This window comes from Doryrhamphus excisus, linkage group LG10 (assembly GCF_037039965.1).
Source record: "Doryrhamphus excisus strain RoL-2023G ecotype Guam linkage group LG10, RoL_Dexc_Guam_v1.1, whole genome shotgun sequence".
Classification (NCBI taxonomy): Eukaryota; Metazoa; Chordata; class Actinopteri; order Syngnathiformes; family Syngnathidae; genus Doryrhamphus; species Doryrhamphus excisus.
The window spans coordinates 10460698-10488018 of record NC_136366.1 but is presented as its reverse complement, the minus strand read 5'-3'; the positions used below and the strand labels follow the sequence as shown (position 1 = coordinate 10488018).

Genomic DNA, 27321 nt, shown 5'->3' with positions numbered 1-27321 from the left:
TAAATGTGCCTTCTTCAGCTCCGGCTCCTGTCCTGACACCATAGTAAACGTCAACAGTATCCTCAACATGCAAACTCGATTAAGCAAACAGGGGAGCACCAAGTGTACAACTGACTAAAGTAAGAGATACGTGCTGCATATATCTTATTGCCCACTAGATGCCACTCTTCTCACATATTACTTGCTGAATTTATCTTTTTGCCCACTAGATGTCACTCTTCTCACACTCTACGTGCTGTTTATTTTTTGCCCACTAGATGCCACTCTTCTTACAAAGTTCCAACATGTGCTCATTGTGTGTTTGCAACACCTTTTGTGTTATTTTATCCCCACAATGCAGACGTTTATTCAAAAGGAAAATGAAATCCTGCAACTTTTTTTTTGTTTTGACTCGTTTATGTTACTCGAAGTATTTAGGTATTTCACTGCATTGAGTATGTATGATGGAGTGCAGGTCTACTTTACTGCCAATAAATTAATTATTACTTTATCAATATTACATCATCGCATACCACATATTACTATTAGTGTAGCTACATCTCCAGCATGAATGAATGAATCTTATTATATTGTGCAGGTGTACCAAATTCAATGGTGAAATTGGGGCTTTGGTAATCCACATTTCTATGTGAGAATATGTTTTAGTATAAATATATGTACACAATTAAGTGATATACTGTTAAAATTCGGCTTTCTTTTGCAACACAATGATCGGCTCATCAGCTCCCACAGGAAACAGGAAGTGGTGGATTTGGAAAACATAATACACAGACCTGCAAGCAAATAATGAGGATAGTATGTGTGTGTGTGTGTGTGTGTGTGCGGCGAAACTGCCAATCATGTTTTTGCATACCAACACCCCCCCAGCTCTCACTTCATTTGCTCCACTAGGTGACGGCTCCTCCCTCCTCCCCTCCCTACTGGAGACACACACACACACCCACACACACAACAGGGATCACAAGCACAGAGGACCGGCAGCTCAGCCAGTCAGTCAGACTGAGAAGAAGAAGCAGAAGACAAGAAGCAGAGCCTCCCAATCTCTTACCTCTTCAGCAGCTTACCCCGTCCAAGCCCGTCTTCTTCTGAGCTCCAGAACACACACGCGTGTACGCACACATCCCGGGAGCTGCGGTAGATCCGCTCGGAGATTCAGCTGCTTTGCTCCAGGAGAAGCCAGGAGAGCACGGCGGCATCGTGGCTCTCCCACCACGGGCATGTCTGAGGGATTCCACAGGCGAGGTTGAACTCCTGCTTTCCCCCAAAGAGGTGAGGCTTTTTACTGCATCCCTGCAACCAATCAATAACATCATTAAATGCAATAATAATAATAATAATAAATAAAAGGTAAGCACTGATAAACACTGCAGGCTTGAGGGCAAATTATTCCTTACAGCATCAAGATGAATTACTACAACTACTGTAACCTTATCAGATATTGTATATTCTCTCTCAATAAGAATCCAGTTCCCTTGAGTTACACCAAGCTTCAGTTGAAGATGTTTACGTTCTGTAGTGCATGTACAAGCAGTGACAAGTGCATCATATTACTTCCAAGGATGTTAGTTTTAGCTTTTGGGAATATTCTCAGCATTGACAACGATATCAAGTGCTTATCATGTCAACTGCCTCATCATGAAATACGTGCAAACAGCATCTAAAGCTAAAGTTGATTCTGGATCTGATCCAGATTGAAATGTGACACGGAAAATGCAACTGCACTAACTGAATCCAGTTGAATGTTGTTATTTATGTTTGGGAATTGGACTGCCGAGATAGGGTGCAACGCAAAAGGAGTGTGCCTGAGCGCACCAGAGGTTGCAAATTCAATATACAGCTACTTATAAATAACTCATAACTCCTTATAAATAACTCATAACTTGGGGTGACACGAGGAACTCAGTTCACAAGACCAGACAATACACCAGATTGGGTCTACGAGACCAGGCGGGACTTTACCCTTAGTTTGACAGTTACTATGGTGCCCATTATGTCATTGTATAGTCATATCACTTCGTACTTCGGTACGCGGTACATTATTAAAAAAATAAATAAATAAAAACTTAAACTGTATTATGGAAAGCAGGAAGTGAACAAATGTAACAGTTACTGATTGTAAAAGTACCAGATGGAGGGGTAGGATTTAATAAGCTTTGCTTCTTCCTACTCCTTTTTGTGGAACTGGAAACTGATTATGGGATGCACTCAATTGTAATCTGATGCATGTTCAAATGAAATTAAACATTACCATTTAAAGAACAATGGAAAAAATATATGGCAAATTTCTACTACGTTACACTCTTCTGCACTCTGTGTATGCGAGCAGTCCCGCCTCCTCCCACTGAAACTGATAAAGGGGCTCACTCCGTTCATGCCGTTGTTAAAACTAATGTTAGAATATCGTCCCGGAATAAGTACTAACCCCTCTATTCCTCTCTACGAACACAACTGGCGGAGGCAGATGGCCACCCCACTCCCGTCTACACAAGAGTTCCTTAAACACGTGGTCAGGAAATGTGCTCCTTGTTATCCTTTCTGTTGTCTTATGGCACAGCAATGTTGAACAGGCGCTATCATGCGTCCCCATAGTCTGATGGCAAGTCTATTGTATTTTTTTGGGACGCAGTGTTGTGGTTTAAACGCATTAAAAGTGGCGTGCACGACATGTGCGATGACAGCTGGCTCCAGACTGTAAATTAGATCCAGAGGAGGGTTGATGCTGATCGATGGTCGTCCTACATGTCCTCCTTTGCTTTCCTTATTGTCTCCTTCTTCCATCTGATCCCCATGTTTACTTTGAGGGAAGGGCTGCCCCCCCCTACATTCCCATCCCTCTTCCTCTTCTCGAGGATTGTGGACACCTGGCAATGATTTGAAGCTAGCCAGGCCTCAGATGGAGAGCAGAGGCGTCATCCTTTCTCACTGGGACGCTCCCAGTGTTGTTTTGTGAAGTCAATCCCAAACCTTATGGCAGCTTTATGGCCTATTAGAAAGAATGATTACATTCATTGTTGTGCGAACCTCCCCGCTGTTATCCTATTGTGCAAAAATTATCATAATCATTAAACAGCCATAAAACAAGCCTAAGTAAAGTCTCTTCAATGATGCAAACAACAACAGGGAAAAGTTGGATGCAACTGATAGGCGCTGATTGCTAGGATGAGCTCATGGCTCCATTAGTCATGTCTAATGAGGGCAAACCAGCTTAGAGTTTGGACAGCGATGCATCCTTTCATCTTGATTCTAATTGGAGTCATTATTCCAAGAAACACTGCAGTTTCTTAGTGTGACGACTTTGATGGGCATTACTTGCCACACTAATAAAAGCCCCCCCCCCCCAAAAAGCCCAATCAATCGTGAGAACGACTGTCAGTCAAAGATTCATCTGGATTTAACGGTCGCTCAAAGAAGGAAATGACTCCATCGGCAGCCGTTTTGAGTTCACTTCAATGTCTTTGGTGCACTAATTGCGTCCGTTCTATTAAATCACAAGACTCGCTACTTACAAGGTGACAACCCTCCCTGATTTAATGCATGATTTCACCAGAAACAATTTTCTAATGGAATCATTTTAACATCCAATTAGAAATTGGGAAATGGATGCTGTGCTCTGTGAGATATTGTGATCTCAGCTAAAGTCGAGGCCACGGGGTGACGCCTTGTCGTCTTTGTGGTAGGCGGAATGTGATCGGGCCTGTTGAGCCGAGATCTGTTTGATATTTCATGCAAGCATGAGTAAACGCGTCGTCTTTCTTCATGGTGGCTCACATTCAGTCATACTGGTTTCAAGCTACGTTTACACTGCAGGATGCTTTTGCCCAACTTGTCCAAAAGCATCCAAATGCACAACGTCACACGCTTTGCTGCGTATTTACACAAGTAAATATTGCTGCACTGTGTGTGTGTGTGTGTCTCTTCTCCATGGCACGTCTGCCGCAATTTGAAGGATTTTGTTCAACGGAAGTCAATATTTTCTTAACCAAATGATACCGGTATGAGATTAAGAAGAAGGAATTTTGTCTATGGCTTTTAGAAAAAAAAAATGCACTTAATAAAAAAAAATACAATCACGCCCAAAAATAAGAAAAAGAAGAAAAAATACATTCCAATAACAATCACCCACAAATAAATAAAATGGAGTATCAAGTCTCTGTAAACAAAATAGCACTTGGTTATTATTCCTTAACAGGAGCACAAATGAATGAAGCTATAGAAAACATTGAGACATAACACGACCAAATAATGCCAAAACTGCTTCACGGATGCGGGAAATTATCATGACAATGTATAACAATGCACGTGGCGTGGACTATCACCATGCACAAGATATAAACACTACATGACGAGGTGTAAATAAGTTAGTTAGTTCCTGCCAATGCGCACCATTTTCGGTCATGAATTGCATGCCGAGTGCATATTGATGCATAAACAGAACGCAAACAGTGCGCAATATCTATGAAAGAGTCTGCAAGTGTGACGTACTAAAAAAACTGACATTTTGCCCCAACCTGACACCAACAAAACGTACATCAGTTTGTCAAAGAACCTCTGCGGCCAGACTATGGCTCGGAAATCAGCATATGATCAGCATGTGACCGAGGTTTTAGACTCTAGCCTAAAAGACTAGCATACACAGATGTAGCATTCATATAATGCTTAAGTCACCGTACAATGATGGTTGTTGTTCCAGGCTGCGGTTGCATGCATCGGTGGAATTACCACATGGTTCAATTCTGTGGCTCTTCCTACTTTGCAATCCCATTGAATCCTTTCTGTGATGCACATTTTAGTAACCTTGTTAGCCAGTTGCACCTGCAAGCTAGCATCGCCTTTGTGAACTTTTACTGTACGCATACTTGGAATGCCTGCAAGTGTGGAACTCACACATCCTGCATGTCAAACATTGTTTTTGAGCTTAAGTGTTGGCTGACGTACAAACATACGTACGCTCACCTGAAATCCTGAGCAGCTCTTTCATCCACGTCTACACCTCATCACGTCAGCTTTACGGGAACGTGCTGAGAGTTGTTTTAATGCTCAACATTCTTCCTCTCACGCTGCAGGAGAGACGCTGGGCACGCCAAAAAAAAAAAAAAAAAACCTTCACGCATGATTGTGTCCTCGAGAGGCAGAGAGACTAGGAGAGAGTGTGTCCAGGGTTTTGAGGGCACTGATGCAACTGCAGGAAACTGACCTCAAGCGTAAAGACGGGGAACTTCATAACGTTGCACATTGCTAATACAAAAAAAAAAAATAGGTGATGCAGAGAAAATGAAATATCTGGAAATACACAAAGTTTTACAACCAATTTCCTCAAAGGTGATGACACTGCTGGGAGGTGGTTATGAGTTTGGAAAACACTCAAGGTTTTAGTGTGTGGAGAATGTTTTTATAGTGCTTTTACTTTGAAGAGGTCACCTCACTTTGGGTTGTCTGATGTCCCAAGGCTGCAATAGTCGACTATAATATTTTTTACGCTAGCGCCAGCTCTATCCTCTAAGTGAAAGTATACCTTAAAGTGGAATGAGGTTCGCTCTCAATGTGCACAAATGTGCCAAAGTTATCAAGAAGCCACGAGAGTTGCGTTCCTGCGTGGAATGAGCTCCGAGCGAGGACAGACCAAGGACAGAATAAGTCCACTGGGGGACTTTTTTGGAGTCCTGCTGCTCTGCTTATTTCTCCAGCAGGCACTCGCTTGGCTGATAGATATTTGCTGGATAAACAAACAACAACCTCTACCCCCGCATTCGGAAGAAGGCTCTCGTTATCTGCTCAACTTCCTTGACTCACTCTCGCAGTGTTTTGCAAATAGCAATCACAGGACCTCCTCCCAAACGCCTTGCGAGCTCTTGGGAAAGCTTGCAGCACTCTTGTTGCAAAACGCTCTGTTTGTGTTGTTGAGGGCGCAGTTGGTGCAATAGTCATTCTTGTTTGCATAAATGAATTAATTCTGAAAGATTCTTTTGTTTTTATTTTTCAGGATTCAATGAAAATGTCTGTGTGTGTCCACGAGAACCGGAAATCGCGGGCCAGCACCGGCTCCATGAACATCTACCTGTTCCACAAGTCCTCCTATGCCGACAGTGTCCTCATGCACCTCAACTCTCTGCGGCAGCAACAGCTCTTCACCGATGTGTTGCTTCACGCCGGCAGCCGCTCCTTCCCGTGCCACCGTGCCGTGCTGGCAGCTTGCAGCCGCTACTTTGAGGCCATGTTCAGCGGCGGGCTGAGGGAGAGCCAAGCCAGCGAGGTTGACTTCCATGACTCCATCCACCCAGAGGTCCTGGAGCTCCTGCTGGATTACGCGTACTCCTCACGGGTGGTCATCAATGAGGAGAACGCAGAGTCGCTCCTGGAAGCTGGGGACATGCTGGAGTTCCAGGACATCCGAGATGCCTGTGCCGAATTCCTGGAGAGGAACCTTCACCCATCCAACTGCCTTGGCATGCTGCTGCTTTCAGACGCCCATCAGTGTACCAAGCTGTCCGAGCTCTCCTGGAGCATGTGCCTCAACAACTTCCCCGCCATTTGCAAGACGGAAGACTTCCTGCAACTGCCCAAAGACATGGTGGTCCAGCTTTTATCCCACGAGGAGCTGGAGACTGAAGATGAGCGGCTTGTTTACGAGGCTGCTCTGAACTGGATCAACTACGACTTGGAGAGACGGCACTGCGACCTTCCTGAACTCCTCAGAACAGTCCGCCTGGCCCTTCTGCCCGCCATCTTTCTGATGGAGAACGTCTCGACTGAAGAACTGATCAATGCCCAGGCCAAGAGCAAGGAGCTGGTGGATGAGGCCATCCGCTGCAAGCTGAAGATCCTGCAGAACGACGGCGTGGTCAATAGTCAGTGTGCTCGACCTCGGAAAACCAGCCATGCGCTCTTTCTGCTGGGGGGGCAGACCTTCATGTGTGACAAGCTGTACCTGGTGGACCAGAAGGCCAAAGAGATCATTCCTAAAGCAGACATCCCGAGCCCGAGAAAGGAATTCAGTGCCTGTGCCATCGGTTGTAAGGTGTACATCACGGGGGGGCGGGGCTCTGAGAACGGTGTATCCAAAGACGTGTGGGTCTACGATACGGTCCATGAAGAATGGTCCAAAGCGGCACCAATGCTCATCGCAAGATTCGGTCATGGCTCAGCCGAACTGAAGCACTGCCTGTACGTTGTTGGAGGTCACACTGCGGCGACCGGCTGCCTCCCCGCCTCGCCCTCGGTGTCCCTCAAACAAGTGGAACAGTTCGACCCGGTGGCCAACAAGTGGACCATGGTGGCGCCTCTGCGAGAGGGTGTGAGCAATGCGGCGGTGGTCAGCGTGAAACTCAAGCTCTTTGCTTTTGGTGGAACCAGCGTCACCCATGACAAGCTGCCAAAGGTGCAGTGCTACGATCCCCAAGAGAATCGATGGACTGTACCGGCATCCTGTCCACAGCCGTGGCGCTACACCGCCGCTGCCGTGCTCGGAAACCAGATCTTCGTCATGGGCGGCGATACCGAGTTCTCGGCCTGCTCTGCGTACAAGTTCAGCAGTGAGAACTACCAGTGGACTAAAGTGGGCGACGTGACGGCCAAGCGCATGAGCTGCCAGGCCGTGGCGTCCGGGAACAAACTATACGTGGTGGGGGGTTACTTTGGCACTCAGCGTTGTAAAACCTTGGACTGCTACGACCCAACTCTAGACGCTTGGAACAGCATCACCACGGTACCGTACTCTCTCATTCCCACCGCCTTCGTCAGCACCTGGAAGCATCTGCCAGCCTGAAGACCTCAACTGGACTCATTTCATGAGGTACGTCCAACATCCCACACCAGACAAGAACCTACGTTGTTGTATTCTGGTGGGATACTTTGAATTTAAAGCCGTTTGTGTGCAGAGCACACAAGCCAAAAGGCAATTTCTCTGACCTTTGACTGACCTTCTATCCATTACTGGAATGCATGGGAACATCTAAAAGATGTGCAGTGGGATACATTGTGGTAATCGCTGGTGGTACGCCCAGCATTACTAGAATTCTTTGCGTGTGAATTTGAGTTCAGTAATGTGGGATATCGGAGTAAAGAAATGTAAAGAATTTGTGGACCAAATAAACGAACCTTTGGTTAGAGATTGCGACTTCTTCAATGATACCCAAGTGTCCAGGTTAACAGCATAGAAAACACAAAGGAATGTCAGGAGAGGGGTGGGGGGGTGGGGGGGGGGCACGAGCGGGGGTTGGGGTTGACAAAGGCCTGCAAGCTTGCAGTGACTGATGTGGCTGTGGGGACGTGCCAAAGGACAGAGAGGATAATTGAGAGAGAATAGGATACTTTTATTGCTCCTGTGGGGGAACTTACTCAGAGCGGGAAAAGAAGGGGCTCTGCCAATTAAACGGTGCGGCACGCCAGCAGGCCGCAACGCCCAGCGAGGCTAATTCACTCTCCGCCACCTCCCTTTGATGAGGTTACGCTCCTGACGCCGGGTGAGAAGAGCGAGAGGCCGCTGACGACTCTGGCTGCGTCCGAAACCATTCATCAAGGGTTAGGAGTGGAGTCTGGCAGGGCTGTGGCAGGGAGTGTGCCAACCCACGGAGACGTGGATCAGCGTTGATAGAATCTTTTTCTATCCATTTCCACCACACAAAAAATGTGGGGCTTCTCGGCATCCTTTTATTGTACCAGCCGTAGCTAAACATTTTACTGTCCAATGACTGGTCAACAGTGGGAATGTCACAAGATCTCACAAGAAAAAAAGAAAAAAAGTTAACACCCACTGAGGCCTTTGGTCAACAACGTAAATACAAACTGGAGGAGCTGAAAATTGTGTGCGTTCACAGAAAATAATTGCAAAATAAATGTTGCTTTTTAACACAGTTGAAAAGCCAACATTTCAAGAAATGCTGCATATGTTAGACAGTATGAATTGCCTGTGAGAAAATACATGTCACACATCATGGCATATTAAGAGTACATAATTGTGATATACTATGATTATATACTGTTTTATAGTAACATTAGTGGTTTATTTGGTCCCCAAAAATGTTGTTTAGCATCAACATTTCAAAATGCATCTGCTGTATTTTCTGGCGCAGTCAAATCAATATTTGTTGGTCCAATCATAATTTTGTGAAAATTTCAGTTCAAATCTCGTCTTGCCTTTGTCGACTTCTTCAGCAACTTAGACAGTGGCGTCCTGCTACGTCATCACTGGAAACACAAGCCTAATCAGATTTACCCATGCGAACCGTGGCTAACGGAACTGACCTGTACTGCGGATTTAGCGTCCTTTGTTTTGTTGGCTCGCCTTCCTGACCTCCTTCTCAAGCCGCCACCGCACGATGATGGTAATCGGGCTGGACGTAGGAGGCGCCCGGGTAGTCGTCAGGCGCCGCAGGCCATGGGAGGCATCACCCACACATGGCTGCCAGCTCTCGACAAATCACAGAGGTGTAGGCGAGTGAGTCCTCATCTGTCATGTACATCCTCGTTGGGTAAAGCCTCTGGAAGCGGCTAATAGCAGCCACAGTGGCTAACCCCACGCAGGATTACTCCCTCTAAGTCCACTGACTCCAGCGTCTCCAAGGCAGCGGCACACTGTATCCAGTGAAGGGTATAATCCTGCCACTTATTTAAACCTCAGCTCGCCTTTTGTCCGCCTGCCTGGCTGCCACCGTTGGGGCTGACAGCCTGCTTGGAGAGACGAAAAGGAAAGGAAAAAATATGTCTTGGTGTTTACAAGAGGAACTGTAATGTCAGAATATCCCACAGTGATCTTCTTGGTGCCAACATGAACCAAAATATATGACGCGCCTAGCCAGTACTAACTCAGGGTATCATCCACAATCATTATATGAGACATGAACACACGTCTTTCTCCTTTCTGTGCATTCTAAAGATATAAAAACAGATTAAAAAAGACTACTATTACAACACCTCTGAAAACCTGTGTTTATATCCATGCTGTGAGAATGTAATAACAGGCACATTCATGATAACATGTAATACTCAAAGTATTTTGTCATATTTTGATTATTTGAAGGATTAGTGGAACTTCCTTCCCCGGAGCATGAATTCCACATAGCAACAATGAAAGGCACGCTTTACCTAACTTTTCCAAACTCCAAAATAAAAACACAGCCCACCTCCAACATGTACCTTTACCATCGGATAGTGAAACCCGATGGTTGTGAGTGCGTTGTGACGCGCTGTGGGCTACCCGGCTAGTAGCTAGCTGGTGCAGCAAGATGTCAATACAGCACAGCATAATAACAGAGGTCAATCGGCGTAAGAATGTTAATGACAATAACCGTGTAACTGTAGCATGGTTAATATGCACGTCATATTCCATATAAATGATTTTTTTCCAGAAGACTTTATAGAGTGTTTCCCATCATGTGCATTCTTAGCTATGTTTTTATATCTTTAGAACGCACAGATAAAAGAAACACACGTGTTATGTCTCACATAAGGCTAAAAGCTGGCGGGCAAAATAAAAAAAAAAACCCATCTGTGTATTGCCGAAGGAAAATATAATATAGTTATGGGTTGGGCTTGTTTTGTTTCTCTTTAAGATACTACCCACTCATGTATTCCTCTTCTCTTTCAGATTTTGCGTCATCTACTGCACTCTGACTGAAGAGGCACTCAAAGAGAGCGACTTCACCTCTGAGAGGGAAAAGCGCTCACGCCAAACAAAACAACTAGACTGCTGCTTGCCCGTTGTGGACTCGTGTGGGACATTTCACCCAAACACCACCCACCACCACCACCACCACGCACTGTATAGCATGTATTTAGACTGAATGATGCACACATGGCACAATAGAGGCGCAAAGCTCTTCATCCGCTAATAAGCTCCTTTCTTTGACACCCTCCCACCCCCAACCTCGGTTGCCTCTCCCCGAGGTGTGTGCACGTGGAGCTGTCGCCGCATGACGAAGAGTGGCAGCTGAGGTTGATGATCTGCTAAGAGTTTTGGGTGCCCGAGTTTGAGGAAGTGAGGGGGTGTCACAACCTTGTTTTTCTGTTTGGCACCTCGCCGTGCTCACAGTGGGGCGTTGCTCGACTGGACGCAAATCCTCCGTTAGTGTGCTCATGTTTTTTTTGTTTTGTTTATCAACAGCATGTGCCCTCGTAGCGACTCAGCACAAACTGGCATGAACTTTAATATGCACTCAGCTTGTGGTGTCCTTCCTTAATTTATACGTGTTTAATCCTATTTATTTCTCCTCTGTGTGAATGTTTGAGGGAAGGGTGGGGGCGGGTGGGGGTCTGTCCTGCGTGGTCACGTGATCTCAGCAGGCCTTCATTGTGCAGTCTTAATGAGAGGAGGGGGGGAGGCTCAGATTACCCGCAGTGTGCGGCTGTTAAGGCCGCGGGGGGTTGCCCCAACCCCGTGAAAAGAATTCCAACTTCAGTCCAAACCTGCCTTAAATCAGAGGCCCCCCACCGCCCCCCAACCCCGGGCCCTAAAAAGTGCACCGATGCAACAATTAACCATTAAGGAGGCGAGTGTCATGTGACCAGTGGCGAGGAGTGGGCCTGACGAGGCTAAGAATGCGGCGGTCCTTGCAGCTGTCTGTGGGACAAATGGGTGTTTGGGGCAGGGGGCGGGGGGGTGGCCATGTGGGGTGTTTAGATCATAAGTTGGAGCTCCCAGTCTTCCTCCCCATGATCCAGTAAACTGTGCAGCGTTAAGGGCAGACACCGCAGTGCTTTTATTCACCATAGTGTCAAACTATTACGCTGTCCTGTGGGGAGTTTTGCTGACAAACAGGAAGTCATTTTGGGGGCCACTGGATACGAAAATGAATACAAATTAGGGATGCTCCGATCGATCAGCCAGTGATGTCCGCATTGAGCCAACAAGGGACGCACTTTGTCCTGTAAGAATCAGAAGTAGTCTTAAAAACTCAATGGCGTCAGTTGGACAGCTTGACGCAGGCAACACCAATCCATGACAGCATGATTGACCACTCCCTTATCAAACCTATTGCCCTTCCACTTGTCTCGCATCTTTGTTTACACGCTTTGCCTAGCTATCACTGGCGGCAGCTCGCTAGCTAGAGTAATCCGCGTAGCTTTCTGGTCTTGGCCCTTCAAATTTTTTATTTTTTACAAAACATGCTGTTTAGTTTGGAGCTTGTTTTTGTCCGAGGGGAAAGGGCTACAAGTGGATATCACGTTCATGGGGTGCGTACTAACTTTGTCACTGAACAAACGATGTCTTGTCCTCCAAACACAGCCTTACAATGGTGATACCACCACACGGGTCACCTAGCTCACCAAAAGGTCAAAGAGTATTTGTTTCAACTTGTAGTTTTTCATTAAGACTGTTCAGACTTTGCCTTTATATAATGAGCACAAGATAGCATGTTTGAGTGGAAGTGTGTTTGCTCAATAAAGTAGTGTACAATTTAATAAATAAAACCCTTGACCCCCCTCACAAAACTCTGATCGGAGCATCCCCAATCCAAATATGAAAGTTGTGGGCTGATTTGACAAAAATCAAAACAAAGTAGCGCACTAACCCGGTGCAAGGGGTTCTCAGCATGCGAGCTACACGTGCAATCAAGAATCGATCAAAAAAGTTAGAAAGACCAAAAAAAAGTGACAATGTGTCAACTTGTTGCTATGTGAAATGTCTTAAATGTTCTTGTCTTGGTGATCCGTCGGCAAAAAGAATAACTTGGCTTGGCTTCATTTCCCCACACAAGCCAACATTTCCCGAACATGATCTCCTCCTCGTCTCCTCACATCGCCAGCAGCTCCACCAGAGCGCTACCTCCCCCGCACAAGACGGGTCTCCGTGGAAACGGACACTTATGAATGAGCCTTGCTTTTTGTATCCGGATGTCCTCCTCTGCTTTATCTGGGAACGGTGGGAGCGCCGCTTCTTTCCCTCCCACCACCACCACCACCATCGCCATCACAAATCAAGACAATGTGTTGTCATTATGTCATGATGTTTCCTTTCTAATTCCATGGCATTATTTTGTATATATGTTTTTTTTCACAATGTGAAATCCATGGCTGAATAAATATGAGAGGATTTTCCTCTCGGCAGTACAAAATCTCTGCGCCATTGTGCTCGTCATTTCATATTCAGGTGAATGCGTTCACATTCGAGATATTTAAGGCGGTCTTAAAGGCAGTCTATCATGCATGCGAGCTTGACGACGGACTGGAATCATCTCATCAGCGCACTCTGGCTTTGCTTCCTGCACAGAGCTGCCACATACTTTCCCTTTCTCTCTGCAGTCACCTTGGCAACCATTATCTGCAAAACTGTGGGGGCTGGAGGAGAACATGAAATCTTAAAAAGCACCTCTCTCTTCCCCCAGCTCCTCCTCTCTCACACTTCCCATCAGTCAGTTGCATCATATATTAAAAAAAAAGTGTCAGTTGATGCATTTGGCAACAAGTCCTCCAGTTCTTGTTTACATTCTTTGCTCTGACACCGGTTTGAGAAACACCAGTCTGACTGGATCCTGACCCTGGTGAGCCCATAATGGGGGTGGGGAGCTAAAGAAATAAACAATCTCTGCACTGAGATGTTGCAATGAGCCTTTCGGCCACTACAATCTCTTCTCCAGCCGTCCGCGTGTGTGGCCTGGAAACAAAGACTGACATTAAAGTTGAAATGTGGGGGGACTATGTGTGCGGGGGGGACCCCCCTTTGACCTCCCCATGTCATCTAACAGCCCCCACATTAATTACGACAGGAAGTTGAATTTCCTGTCCGGCAGGAAGCTCCAACTTATACCCCCCTCCCACCTCCTTCCCGCACAAGTCTCCCACAGCACCGAGGCCGTGTCTGGACCCTTCAACACATCCACGAGTCCTTTGGGTACTCTTAGCTGGGCTGAACTGACCCTGTGGACCGGTATTTTTGCCTTCACGTTTGATTCCATGTGATATAAACAAACGTCAACTGGTCATGCATTCACACACAGATACAATAAAACCAAAGCTTGGGTTATTTATGGGGGGGGGGAAGGACTACTTTACAGACCAGTATATTCAAGTTGATAAAAAAAAATCATATCATTAACCAATTCAAAGAGTTCACAAATTTCATCCCCCCAAAAAACCGTGGTTAGCGCCCTCATTTAAACCATGCAACTTTATGACCCTGCCTCTGAGAAGCGCATGAATAGAGAATCGTGAGGAATCGGAATCAAAATGGTAAATCCAAATCTGAACTGTAGTCGTTCAAATTCAAACGCTTCCCAACCCTAGCCACGGTTGGGTAAAAATTGCTAAATGATCGCTGTATGCACATTGTTGTTAGCGGTGGAAGCTAACATGTGACAATGTTCAGTGGTTGTTGCTTGCAGCTAAGCTAATATGTGTCCATGATCAGCAATCTAAATTGTACAATACCAGTAGTGTAGTGTAACCATCACACTGCAGTGACCTGGATTGTTTGCAACGAATTTGCATCCAAGATTCGGTTGTCATAAAAGAAACAAGCGACTAGCTGTCTGAAAATGAGCCAAAAACAACAGGGAACTTGGGAATTTGCAAGCAACTTCACAAAAAAAAACCTCAAACCAAGCCCAAAGTCGCTTATAATAAGCGAACGCTGGCCGCATCTGGAACCAATTAATTGCGATAAACAAGGGATGGCTGCAATTGTAACTCTACAAAAACGTGTTTTGTGTTAACATTTTTGGCTTTCTGGAACAGAATAATTGGATTTACATTATTTCTTAGAGGAAAAACTGATTCGGTTAACAGCCGTTTCAGTTACAGTCAGACCTTTTGGAGCAAATGAATAACGCTAACCAAGGTTTCGATGTATACCAGGCTAAGTGACAGAGATCCTGTTGTTCTTCACGTTTGTGCGTGGCTTGGCAATAAAGGCTATTCATTGCCATTTAGTGCCGTGTTCTGGACAGAGTCCACGCTGCTGATTACAATGCATTAAGACGCAACACAAACACGCAGCGCAAACACGACTGTTTTTTACAGGCAGGATTTTTTTTTTTTAAACGGCTCTCACATTGTTTGTCATTGGGTGTACCTGATGTTGGTGATGGAATATAATAAGCCTTTGAGCCGGAATGCTGCAAAACAACAAGAAAAACACACAGATATAATCTGGAAAACAAGCAAGGCACGCTCAAGCTGATGAATGTATTTACTTGAGTTAACTGTGTGCCGTTAAAGGAAAAAAAAATCCACATTTCAAATATTTGTCAGGCAAATACCATTTTAAACCACTTCCAACCCCCACCATTTATTTCCCCGAGGGTGAGGATGATTGGAGGAGATGTGTTTTATCTGGGTCAACATACAGCGAGTGTAGGTGGATAGCAAAGAAGAAGAAAAAGGAGAAGAGGCCGCCTGCTGAGTGAATGTTTCTTATTGCAAACAGGGCGTAGCCGCTTGAAACCATTCCAGACATGCACTCATACACGCGCACTTCCTGCCATGCTGTCAGCGATGTTGGGGTCGAGCTCAGGATGACCTCAAGCGTTACATCAGCTTGCGGAGCGTGAACGCCTCGGGCTAGCCAACTGCGACAAGGCCAGCGCATCGATTCGCCACCTCCAAGAGGGGAAAGTCATGAAGACGAGATTTTCGATGGGCTTAATAATTGAATCAAGGAAAACAGATAGTTGAAGGAAAACTGCACTTTGGGGGAGGTGGGGGGTGGGGGGGTGAGGGTTGCCCATCATCCACAATCTCCATGTCATGTCATGTTTCTCCCTTCTTTTCTCCGCAGAAACTATTTGCTCCAATGACTGTAAACATCCTCTGTCTCGTACACGATATGGTTGTGTAGCTGCGTGATAAAACGCCGATGTCACTTCCAGACATGAGACTGAACAGCGAGAGCACGCTTGTCATGGCTGCATGGCGGCATCAACTATAAATGTAATTTTTGCAAATTTACCGTTGGCTGTCAAAAATTGAATAATGCAGAACATAATTACAAACAATATATACTGTAGCATATTTAAGCAAAGTTGAATCATGTCAGGGCTGCACGGCGATATAGTGGTTAGCACCCAGACCTCACAGCTAGGAGACCAGCGTTCAATTCCACCCTCAGCCATCTCTGTGTGGAGTTTGCATGTTCTCCCCGTGCATGCGTGGGTTTTGTCCGGGTACTCCGGTTTCCTCCCACATTCCAAAAACATGCTAGGTTAATTGGCCACTCCAAATTGTCCATAGGTATGAATGTGAGTGTATATATATATGTGCCCTGTGATTGGGCAAGACAGCTGGGATAGGCTCCAGCACCCCCGCGACCATTGTGAGGAAAAAGCAGTAGAAAATGAATTAATGAATGAATATACTGTAGCATATTTAAGCAAAGTTGAATCATGTCAGAGCTGCACGGTGGTCGAGTAGTTAGCGCTCAGAGTTAGCATGTTCTCCCCGTGCATGCGTGGGTTTTTTTATTATTTTTTTTCCAGCCTTTTTTTGATGTCTTGCCTACTTTAAACAATCAAAGCCAAGAATGGAGTGCGCAACTTGCTCGAAATGCTTCAGAAATGATGGCGTTTCCAAGCGCTTCTCCTCATTTTCAGGATGAGCACATCTTCATTAGCTTTGTTTATCCACAAGTCAATGCCTCTCTTTGCTTCAGTGTTATCATGCGAGAGCTGAGAGGGAATGGATGAGGGGTAATTAAGGTCTTCTCCAGCGCACAATAGCTTCTCTTTCTTCCTTCATTTCAGCCTCCTTTTGTCTCTTGCCCGTGCCATTATCGTAACCCTCACCCCAGTAATCTCTTTGACCCCCCCCCCCCCCCGGTCCTCAGGAAACATACCCTTCTGAGTTCCGTACTTTGTACTTACTTTACAAGGGAACTGCAGCTCTGCTAAAAGAGTTTTGCCATGTTGTTGTACTTTTCTGATTACTATTTGATATAAATGACAGTACTGTTGTTGCACACCATGTTTATCTGAGTGTTTTAGTTTGTTTTTTTATGTGAAAAAGTTTGACATTTGTCAATTAGTCGACTATGGACAAAATCAGATTTGACTATAAATATTCCTTATTCGACCCTACAAAATGGACCCAAACCACTTTATGGTGGTGCCTAAAATGTGGCCATACACCAAGATTTTGTGCTGTAATTTCTGTAACAACTTAAGAAGGACATGACCCAGATTAGCCTCCCCAAAGAGCTCACTCGTTTTAGCCACTGCGGTCTCATTCTGTCAGTCACTAAGCAAAATGTGGGCCCGTTGCTGACTAAGTCATCGGTCATTCGCCCGGACTCCGAGCTGACCCGTTGGTTTGGAGTTAACGAAATAATCTAGCTTGTCCAGATGGGTTATAAAATACACCTTACAGACAATATCTATGCAAATTAAGTCACAATGGCAAGTGAAGAAAAAAGGCCAGTCCTAATCCGAAACCAAAAGTTAACAAATCAAACCTCTGCTGGGGTTAGATGTTTCTGAAAGTTTGGACATCCATGTTTAGTTTGATAGTTTTGGTACACATTGGGAACAAATACAAAACAGAAAGCAAAATAAAATAGAAGTCTAACATTTCCTTCAGCCAACGGCTGTGGGAGGCCTCCTCTACTCCTCCTCCCCGAGCGTCGCAGGTTTACGACGCCCCTCGGCTGCCCGGATCCAAACATCACCTCAGCCTCTGGAAGCACTCCAGCTTTTTCATGTGGACATGATGTGTTTGGGGGTCATTAGTACACACTTATTAAGCGCTCAGGGAGGCTTTTAAGGCCACCGAGCGATGGCAGGCTTATCTCAGACTTTCAGCGAGATGAAACGCGGCGTGGCCTCATAAGATGGATGTAATAACCGCTGGGGCTGAGTCACTGCGGGCGGCCGACTCGTAACGCCGTTTATGTTCTCTTTGAAATGTCTTTGTTGGCTCTTTTAATCAGCGCCGCGTGAAGGTATTCGGCCTGCAATTTCTGCACTTTAATGGATTTTCACTCGGGTTCGGTTTGCGGATGGCAGTTGAAGGCACCTCACTCAGGTACGTAAAGTCCTTGTAAGTATACACACTTTAAAAGTAAATGTTCACCGTGACAATCAATTACAGTCCGCCTTCTCATTAAGGAAGGGAACTCATGTGCACGCTCTGTTATCTTCTTTCATTCTTCAGCTGCCCTTTTCAAAGAGACAACAAGAGGGAATGACGATGATGGCATGTCTACCAAGACCTTTATCTGGGCTCTGTGACCTTTACTGGCCAAACATCATTTTACCCCTTCAGTCATCTTCACCCACATTCCTTTTGCAAAGGACATCACAGGACAACACTTTGGTAGGAGACACAAGCAAAACATCAGCACTATTACAGCGATGTCCAAAGTGCGGCACATTCATTAAAAAAACAGCATACTATGTATGTACAGTATATGTACATGTACAGTATATAACTTCTTTGCAAATCTACATGTGTTTCTTTGAAAAATATCCAAGTGGCAAAGTTGCATCCACCATGTGGCCCTCGCTGGAAAACGTTTGGCCGCCCCTGCGCTACGTCCCCTGAATGGTATACAACAAATTCATAGTCGGGCAGCACAGCAAACAAGTGGTTAGCACGCAGGCCTCACAGCTTGGAAACCCGCGTTCAATTCCACCCTTGACCATCTCTGTGTGGAGTTTGCATGTTCTCCCCGTGCATGCGTGGGTTTTCTACGGGTACTCCGGTTTCCTCCCACATTCCAAAAACATGCTAGGTTAATTGGCCACTCCAAATTGTCCATAGGTATGAATGTGAGTGTGAATGGTTGTTTGTCTATATGTGCCCTGTGATTGGCTGGCCACCAGTCTGTACCCCCCTGGCCCAGGTGTACCCCACCTCTTGCCTGAAGACAGCTGGGATAGGCTCCAGCACCCCTGTGACCCTCGTTAGGATAAGCGGTAGAAAATGAATGAATGAATGAATGAATAGTCACATCCGTACACCACTAAAGAGATTTTTCTATGACGGCCGAAACACAGGTGTCGGTTTTATTTGGATCACATTCAATAGAGATGTCACCATGGGCCAAAGGTCTTACATTTTGAAGTTTCAAACATACTAAAAGAGTAAAACTATGATATTTCTGGACTAAAACAGACAAAAAAGAAGTGCTTATACTGACAGTACTGACACTGAAAGCTTTGTAAAGTTGAGAAATTAGACATTTTTTTGGGGGGGAGGGGGTGATCTTATGACTCACTGTGTTCCGCTGCAGATCGACCCTGCCTGTCTGATAAAGGTCATGTGCGCAAACAACTCCGGGCCAAGTGGGAACATAACAAAGAGAAAGGAAAAGTTAGCATGAGGGGAGCGCGCACGACGGATGACGTAAGGCGGCCTCAGAGCCACCATCACCATCAAGCAGCAAAGTCTGCTGAAGGAGAGCAGCGGCGGTAGGGTGGATGTGGGGGGTGGTGCTGGTCTCGGGGCCTAGCAGGAAGTCTTTGAGTTTGTAATTAGCAAAAGAAAAAAATGCAGGATGTCTAACAGCTGGTTGGGATTTCAGCACAGTCCCGTGTCAGGTTGTTATCAGTGCCTGGGAGGGGATTTCATTGGCTCCCCTGGACCACCTGATGGCAGCTTCGTTACATCTCTGCCTCTGACAGCAGGGGGGCGCCCCCTTAAAGTTTTAGTATTAATCACACAAAAGGGGTCCTCCGCCCTGGCCCCAGTTGGACTCGCACATGTGGTCCCCATCAGGGTGTCGGCGAGCCTGAAGCCAGATGAAAGGCAGCCATGTAGCTCCCAAAGCGGGATGCTGATGAGCGTCCGCGTTTGTTCGGGTGCTGGACCACACACACACACACACACACACACACACACACACACACACACACACACACTTGCAAGAAGCCACAGACACACTCAAGTTGCTAGCCACAACCACTTAGACGCTGGCTTGCCAATGCACTGTGAAAACATTTCTAACCACCCAGAGCGCCGCCGCACACACGATGAGAGGTGGTTGGCTTTGCAGAGGAGCTTAATCACACGCTGGCTCATAGTCCCCCTCCCCTCCCCCCACAAACATGTCAAACTTTGGTTGCGCTGTCATTCTAGCAGATGTTTTCCACTCCAGACTCAAGGGGATGGAACCAATAACATCGCCCTGCATTTTCAAACTTCTGCTGATTTGGTCAAATGTGTCAACAACAACAACTACTACTACTACTACTACTACTACCACCACCACTAGTAGTAGTACTGCTACTGCAGTACAGACTGTGGAATGTCGTGATGCTGTGTCAAAGCGCAATTGTACTGACACAGGTGGTCCTCGGGTTACGTGTAGACTGTGATGCAAGTCCAGTCTTATTGGTGGGTTTCATGGGAAGTGCATCCCATTACCTGCATTATTGGCTGCCTCTTTTAGCAGTTTTTATATCTTTACAACATAGAGAAAAGAGAAAGACGGAAAGAGAAAGGCGGAATTTACTTAAATAAGCATATTGTCTGACCAATACAAGGTGGCAGTCAAGCACAAAACAGCCATGATTTAATAATTAATGTTTGAAGAGCATTCATGTGAGGCCGTACGTAACCAAAGAACATGGTAAACCCAAGGCGGCCTGTATTCTGTGTAAAAAGCACGGGTGGGTGGAGCTTTGATTCTGCAATTGTGGAGCATTGTCGTATAAAACCTATCCCTTCCATTTCCTCCTATTGCCAAGATATCGTAATTGACTGAGCCATTCCCGTCCTTATTGCCCCAGCAACAGTATTAGCTAAATAACAGCGTGGGAGATCTAAACACAAAGCCTCCACTGACTGGATTAGCCACGGTCCATTTTTTTTAATGTTTGGCCAGTAATAATAATTGGCCTCAGCCAGCTACTCCTCAATCCTCAGACCTTGTCATTTTAATCTCTGCTAATCCTCCTTTGTGTCTGCAGAAATGACTTGCTGAAGTGGGCCTCAATCTAGGTCAATCCATGCAGACACTTTGCTTCGTGTGTGCATGTATGCGTGTGTGTGTTTGTACCCCCATGTGACATTTGACTGCAAGTTAAAAGGGGGAGCCACTGTATTGGCCAAACACCTTTAATCGCCAATTTAATAGGAGATTAGCAGGGAGATTAAACCATGTCTACAGGGAGTCGGAGCTCTCAGCAGTGCACACTTTGAGGTCCTTAAATAGGCCCGAAAATCTGTTTACGCTTCCTTATAGCAAGAAAAAAAAAAAAAAATCAAAGAGCCATTTGAGAGAACGCTGAGCGCAGATTTTGCTCATTTTCCTTTAAGCCCCACTCTTATTACCAAAGCACTAAAAGACAAAGATAGGACTTAATGAAAGATCATTTTCAATGGAAAATAAATTAGGCTTTGATTGCACTCTTAAAGTGATAGTTACGCAAAAGCTTTAGGGCCACATTGACAATAAACAGTCAAGTAACAAGAAAAAAAAATGTAGTTTTAGAAGTAAATGTGGTGCCAGCGAAGTGCTGATATGTTTGACTCGGGATGCTGTGTAAGTTTGGAAGTGCTACAGTAAATTTGAATGATTGTTGTTGGAAGAAGGAATGAGTGTTACGGATGTCAAATGAGACTGGAAGAGACGCCGAGTGCCACCCTCCATGCAACGCCGGATTGATAGACTGAACTGTAGTAATGCATGGCAGCCGATGACGGAGTTGCTATCGTCACGTACAGTATATCAACCTCTGGAATGACGACGGTCTTCTCATAAAGCCATCAAATTTGAGGGTCTTGCGGCCTTGTATCCGTAAGGTACATCGCCTTTCTCTTTTGTTACGTTGTGTATCTTTCTACAACTCTGATATTAACAACCTAAAATGGCACTCGCGACCCACAATGCATTGTGCGATTACGTGCGGGCATTGCGAAATTCCGTCTTGGCCGCATTATAGGCGAACATTCTTAGCTGTAGAGTTTTTAGAAGGTCATAAAGATTTTCTAAGCTCTAACTATGAAAATATTAATAAATATTAATATTGAATCTTTGCAGAAATTCAGTTATCGTCGTTGGATCTTTTTATGCGATATTATCAGATCTTATCAAAACAGTTTGTCTTCCTGCTTTTGAGTCCCCCTTCTGACCCACACATCTACTTCTCAAATCCAACCCAGACACGTCTCGTTATGCAAACTGTGCTTAATTAAGTGGGAGTGAGCCAAATCTGCATGTGTCCAATCACGAATCACGGCTTGTGAAATTATGTTTTGAAGCTCTTTTGTCCTTTTTTCCATTTGTGCAATGCTTCGTGACTGTTAAATAAACAATTAAGTCTAAGGGCTTGAGGATGTGTTGCCCGGCAACAAGTGAGGATGTGTTCAGCTGATCAAAAAAAAACACACAAAAAAACACACAAAGATCACCTCCATCTCATCTCCCTAACCCACTTTTCAACTTTCAACTCTGCATGACTCTTCCTTGAATGTATGAGATCACATGCAGGGAGGACCCGCTCTTCCTCCCTCATGACCCATCAACAACACAAATCCATGCACTCCCTTCATCTGGGAATGAGTCATGATAAAAGAGCTGATAGCATGGAGCGTGAGGTTGGCGTACATGAGACAGTTGATTCTACTACCACAGGGCAGGAAATAACCAGACGGACGCTGGAGTAATACAGTTGTCACTCGTTTTGTTGCAGTGTTTTTAGACCAAACCACTATAAATCAAATTATGTGATATAGAATCTGATGTTAATGGGCTGGAATTTTCATATTTAGAGAATAGAAAACCTGCTAAATACAGTTTTTAACATTATTAGAGCCCTGTAGACATGAAATAACACCCCTATAGTAACAATTCCACTCATATTATTCATTGTTTACACCGGATTGCACAATTATTATGCTACAGGGACTCCAAAATGTCAAAACCGTACTTAGCAAGTCATAAATATGTTTTTTTGGGCTCTAAGCCCAAAAACATTTATCAACAACGAATCCTATATCCCAGAAATTAATTTATCACGTTGAAGTCTGGAACCAATTTACCGTTATAAAAGAGGGTAAATGCAGAAGGACTGTATTTAAATTTCCATTATTTCCTGTGATGAAACATTGTTTCCAAAGTCCGGACTAAACAAAGGTCAAACAGGATTGTGTTCAGCTATGGATTGTGTTCCACCGCATCCATAAAACCTAATAAAACGTCTCCCGGCTTCACTGCCTCGATATAAAAATCCACAATGTCAGCCCTGGAGATGTTTCATGACAGCGTAAACATTCTCACTAAAGGTCAGATGAGCGCCAGCGAGAGGGAAAATACGCAGCCTGCCTCAGGAAGCTGAAAAGCTGCCACTGATTCCATGATGACCTTGACTGGTGTCAGCAGCAAAGCGGCGTGCCTCGCTTATCATGCGCGCTCCAAACAACAGAAAGACGCACAACATTTGTCATTGAACAGGAAGAGCGACAAACAAAGACTCCGAGGTTGGGAAAGCTATCAACCTATCTCAGCAGTATGAGATTATCCTCAAGGTTCAAATGTTTGTCACGTAAATCAGCCGTGTCCAAACTTTTCCCAACTAATGCCACATAGTGACAGTTTTGTTCTTTTTTTATTTTCCAAATATCTCAACTTTCTTCTTTAGTAACTTTCAGAAATTTTCTTTTTCACAATATTATAACTTTATTCCCATAATATTACAACTTGGCTGCACAGCATAGGAGTGGTTAGCTTGCCGGCCTCACAGCTAGGAGACCCAAGTTCAATTCCACCCTTGGCCATCTCTGTGTGGAGTTTGCATGTTCTCCCCGTGCATGCATGGGTTTTCTCCGGGTACTCCGGTTTCCTCCCACATTCCAAAAACATGCTAGGTTAATTGGCTAGGTTCATGAATTGTTTGTCTATATGTGCCCTGTGATTGGCTGGCCACCAGTCCAGGGTGTACCCCACCTCTCGCCTGAAGACAGCTGGGATAGGCTCCAGCACCCCCGCGACGCTCATGAGGATAAGCGGTAGAAAATGAATGAATATTCTAACTCCCCCCCACCGCCCCAAGATGATTTTTCTGAAAATTCCAAGAATATTACAACATTCAACAAAATAACTTCAACTCTATGCTACAAAGATGACATTATTTTTCCTTATAATTATGAGTTTGTTTTCCTGACATTATTCCCATAATATTTTGACTTTATATTTCTTGTAACTGGATTTAATTATTTTTCCTTTGGGAAAAATGACTATGGTTTTTGGACCGCTCTATATGGAAACCAGTTCCAACACTTAGCATCACTTAGCAGATTGTTTCCCACTGTAATCCACATTTACATCGTCATAAAAACAAGTTTCACTTCAGAGCGTATTAGTGCGACGTGTGTTTCCGCGTGCCCAATCCCGTTAGTTGCAGGCTAACGCAACAAAGTGTGACATTTACTAGCGTCACGTTGGCAGAATTTGTCGGAGCATGACGGCTGCTGCTGACCCAAATACCGAGTAGTGTCTATCCCAACACACACACACATACACAACACACACCTTTCAATAGGCTTCAGGCTTGCAGCTAAACTCCGCAGCAGTCACGTTTCACATGCAAATGCATTGTGTAGCTTTTGCTTAGTAGGGGAGGTCAGGGCAGTGCACAGGTTAGAGTTTAACCCCTTGCTCGTTAAAGCTAGTGGCAATTTCACCCCCTCCAAAAAAAAAAAAAAAACTAGGGGAACATTCCCACACTAAATCCCTAACAAGCGTATTGCCATGCAGGAGAAGGCGTTTCATTTGCCCCCGAGCCAACATTACTTCCAGCATGCGTGCGCCATAATGAGATTTCCACTGCATTTCCCTGAGCTGTGTGTCTGCGAGTGCGAGTGAAGCTCACTTTGGAATTAGAATTGGGAAAACGAATGCAGCCGACAGCTCCCAAAGACATAAAAAGTTTTTTTTTTCTTTTTTTTTTAAAGCACCAATAACAAGAAGTAAAGTCGTTTTAAAGTTTTTGAATAGCGCTCCCATTTTTGTTCAATTTCTTTGTCAGTGCGTCCGAGGCCGCTGAGCTTTCAGTATAGACGGACAGCAGGATGAGTCACTGCTCGCAGTGTGTTGACTGAGGAGAACATTATGGGATGGCATGAGTCACGGCTCTGTGGGCAGCGCATTGTCATCTGCAGCTGATTGGCCTTGTTTGCTCTTTAGACTATTCTCGTTGGAAGAGGAGGGTAAACAAACCCAAATACAGAAAAATGATGAATAGAATGTGCAATCTAGCAAGGAGTCCTGTTTATAAATGTTCTTGCAAACAGAAAGTCGGCATATCCATCACACTGATGGCCTCAGGAAAGGAAAAAAATGTAAATCAATAAAGCAGCCAAATGGGATCTGTCTTTTCTTAACACATATTTATTGGTGGAAAAGGATACGTTATTTACTCTACAGAAAAATAGCTTTTCTTGAAGTGATCATTCAGAATGTCTACCGAAATTTGGTACAATAACTGCACCAATGCTGACGTAAACGCTAGGAACCACACCGAAAGAGTGGATGGGTGATTCCCCTGAAAGCCACTTGGAGGGGCATGACAATCCTGTTTGGACTGTAAACCTGTTTGTACAATTCCATGCAGAACATGAATTTGGCATCTTCCCCGTTCTCTCTTGCCACATCCAATATGGCGCTGACTTTGACGAACGATTCAGCACCGACGCCAATACTTGACCATCACTAATGTATTCTCAAAACTGTGCGACGCTTTGGTTGGAAAGTACTGAATATGGCACAGAAGCCCACGTCATCGTATGATGTCATGTGCTGTTGTCACGACAACCTCAACATGGGCGGCAGACACAAAGTAAATTGAGCGCTGCCAAGTTATAAAAGGGCATCCGATGGAAAGTCTGAATTATTTACCGTGGCGGATGCGTCAGAGTCATGTGGCTCAGTGCGGTCGTGAATATTTCATGTCCACGCTCCGACTAGAGACGGCAGGTGACTGGTGACCCCTGATGTTTTGGGTCTTACTGGTCGTCCTCCATCACATGGGTGAAGGGAAGAATGCCATGCTTTAGCTTTTTAGCAATTGTCTGAAATGGAAGGAATAATAAATAACCGCGGAGTTCCTTTGCAGCCGGATTTGTGACACGGGCCAGACGCTTGCAGAGCAAACAAGGACAACAAACAAGCAAAGACAAAAACATGCTAGACCCATCCTACATAAATAATACACGTGTTTACTTTGCCGGCGCTGCATGAGTTCATGCTCGTAAAAGATCCGATGATGCGAGCTTCCTATTTCACCCCGACTTCCCCGGTGAGTGCACCTGACGTGACCCCCACCGCTAACCCACTTTAGGATTCCTGCTTGATTAAATAAGGAGGGGAAATTGTCCTCCGAATGCCTGGCATGGCACCATTCAGTAATACACAAACACTTCTGACATTTAGAATTGAACATATTTTCCTTGAGGGTACAAGTTCGAGGCATTTTATTGAATGCCCTACTTTGAACCTGCACGTACACGAACCAACACGGAGCTGCTAATCAGCTCTGGAACGAGGTCACATTCTTTCCTCCATTAGAACACCACCAGCCAGCCACAAGGATGTACAAACAGGTCCCAGCGGCCAAGCTTTTCCTCACCTGGGAATGTTTCTTCCAGGCACACGTGGTGAACAGAAAGCTCCTTGTTGTATGTAAACTACTTTAGTGTTCTTAGGAATCTCCAGTAGGTGGCCAGGGGTCACTATGGCCACAAAAAACATGGCTGATGAAGTTTGCCCGAGACCTCCATGCAGAGCCGCGTCTTGGAGCGTGTGCCCAAATACTGTACACCTCGCTGGGGCGCAGCAGGTGAACCCCTCCGCTCTATACTCTGGTTCTCCTGACAGTAGTGATGTAGTACTAGTATTCTCAAGGTATTCAATTGACCGCAACTGGACTTTTCAGGTTGTCTTAGTTTCGCCTCTCATCCGAGTAGGTTTCATCAAGAGGAGGACTTGGGGGCGACATCAGGGCATCTCAGCCCGCCATTCTGGTCTCCTTTATGAACGTATGAGTTGTGGCTGCTCCTTGGTGGTCTACATTCTTTAGTGGAAAGCACGGAGGCAGTCAGGTGATTTAGTGGTCCGGGACGCCGCTCCGGGCTTTAGGGGATGGATGGGAGGGGTTGGGGACTACTTGTGACACTTCATATATCAGCTGAACCAAAGTGAAATAATAATAATAATAATAACTCTAAAGTCCGGTAAAGACTGCGAACAGGAGACTCGTTGGAAGATGATGTCATTCCAACTATTCATTGGAAATGACACGGGGAGCTTTCGCTGCCTGGTTCCTCGCAGATGTGAGCTCACACGGTAGGTGTCAGCTCTCGGCATTAACACATTGGAACACCGTGATTGGAGGTGAGTAGTACCATGTGATTCCCACTGCATCTTCTCTTCCTACATTTTGTCAACGGACAGCACAA

At 45.3% G+C, this 27321-nt stretch overlaps 1 protein-coding gene across 1 annotated transcript; it reads left to right on the top strand.

Annotated features, from left to right (window-relative positions):
• The first annotated feature begins 945 nt into the window (after nucleotides 1-945).
• On the top strand, nucleotides 946-13049 carry enc1 (ectodermal-neural cortex 1). Its single transcript, XM_058065086.2, has 3 exons — nucleotides 946-1269; nucleotides 5981-7789; nucleotides 10583-13049. The coding sequence occupies exon 2, from the start codon at nucleotides 5987-5989 to the stop codon at nucleotides 7760-7762; it is 1776 nt and encodes a 591-aa protein (XP_057921069.2). The 5' UTR covers nucleotides 946-1269; nucleotides 5981-5986; the 3' UTR covers nucleotides 7763-7789; nucleotides 10583-13049.
• Nucleotides 13050-27321: the final 14272 nt, after the last annotated feature.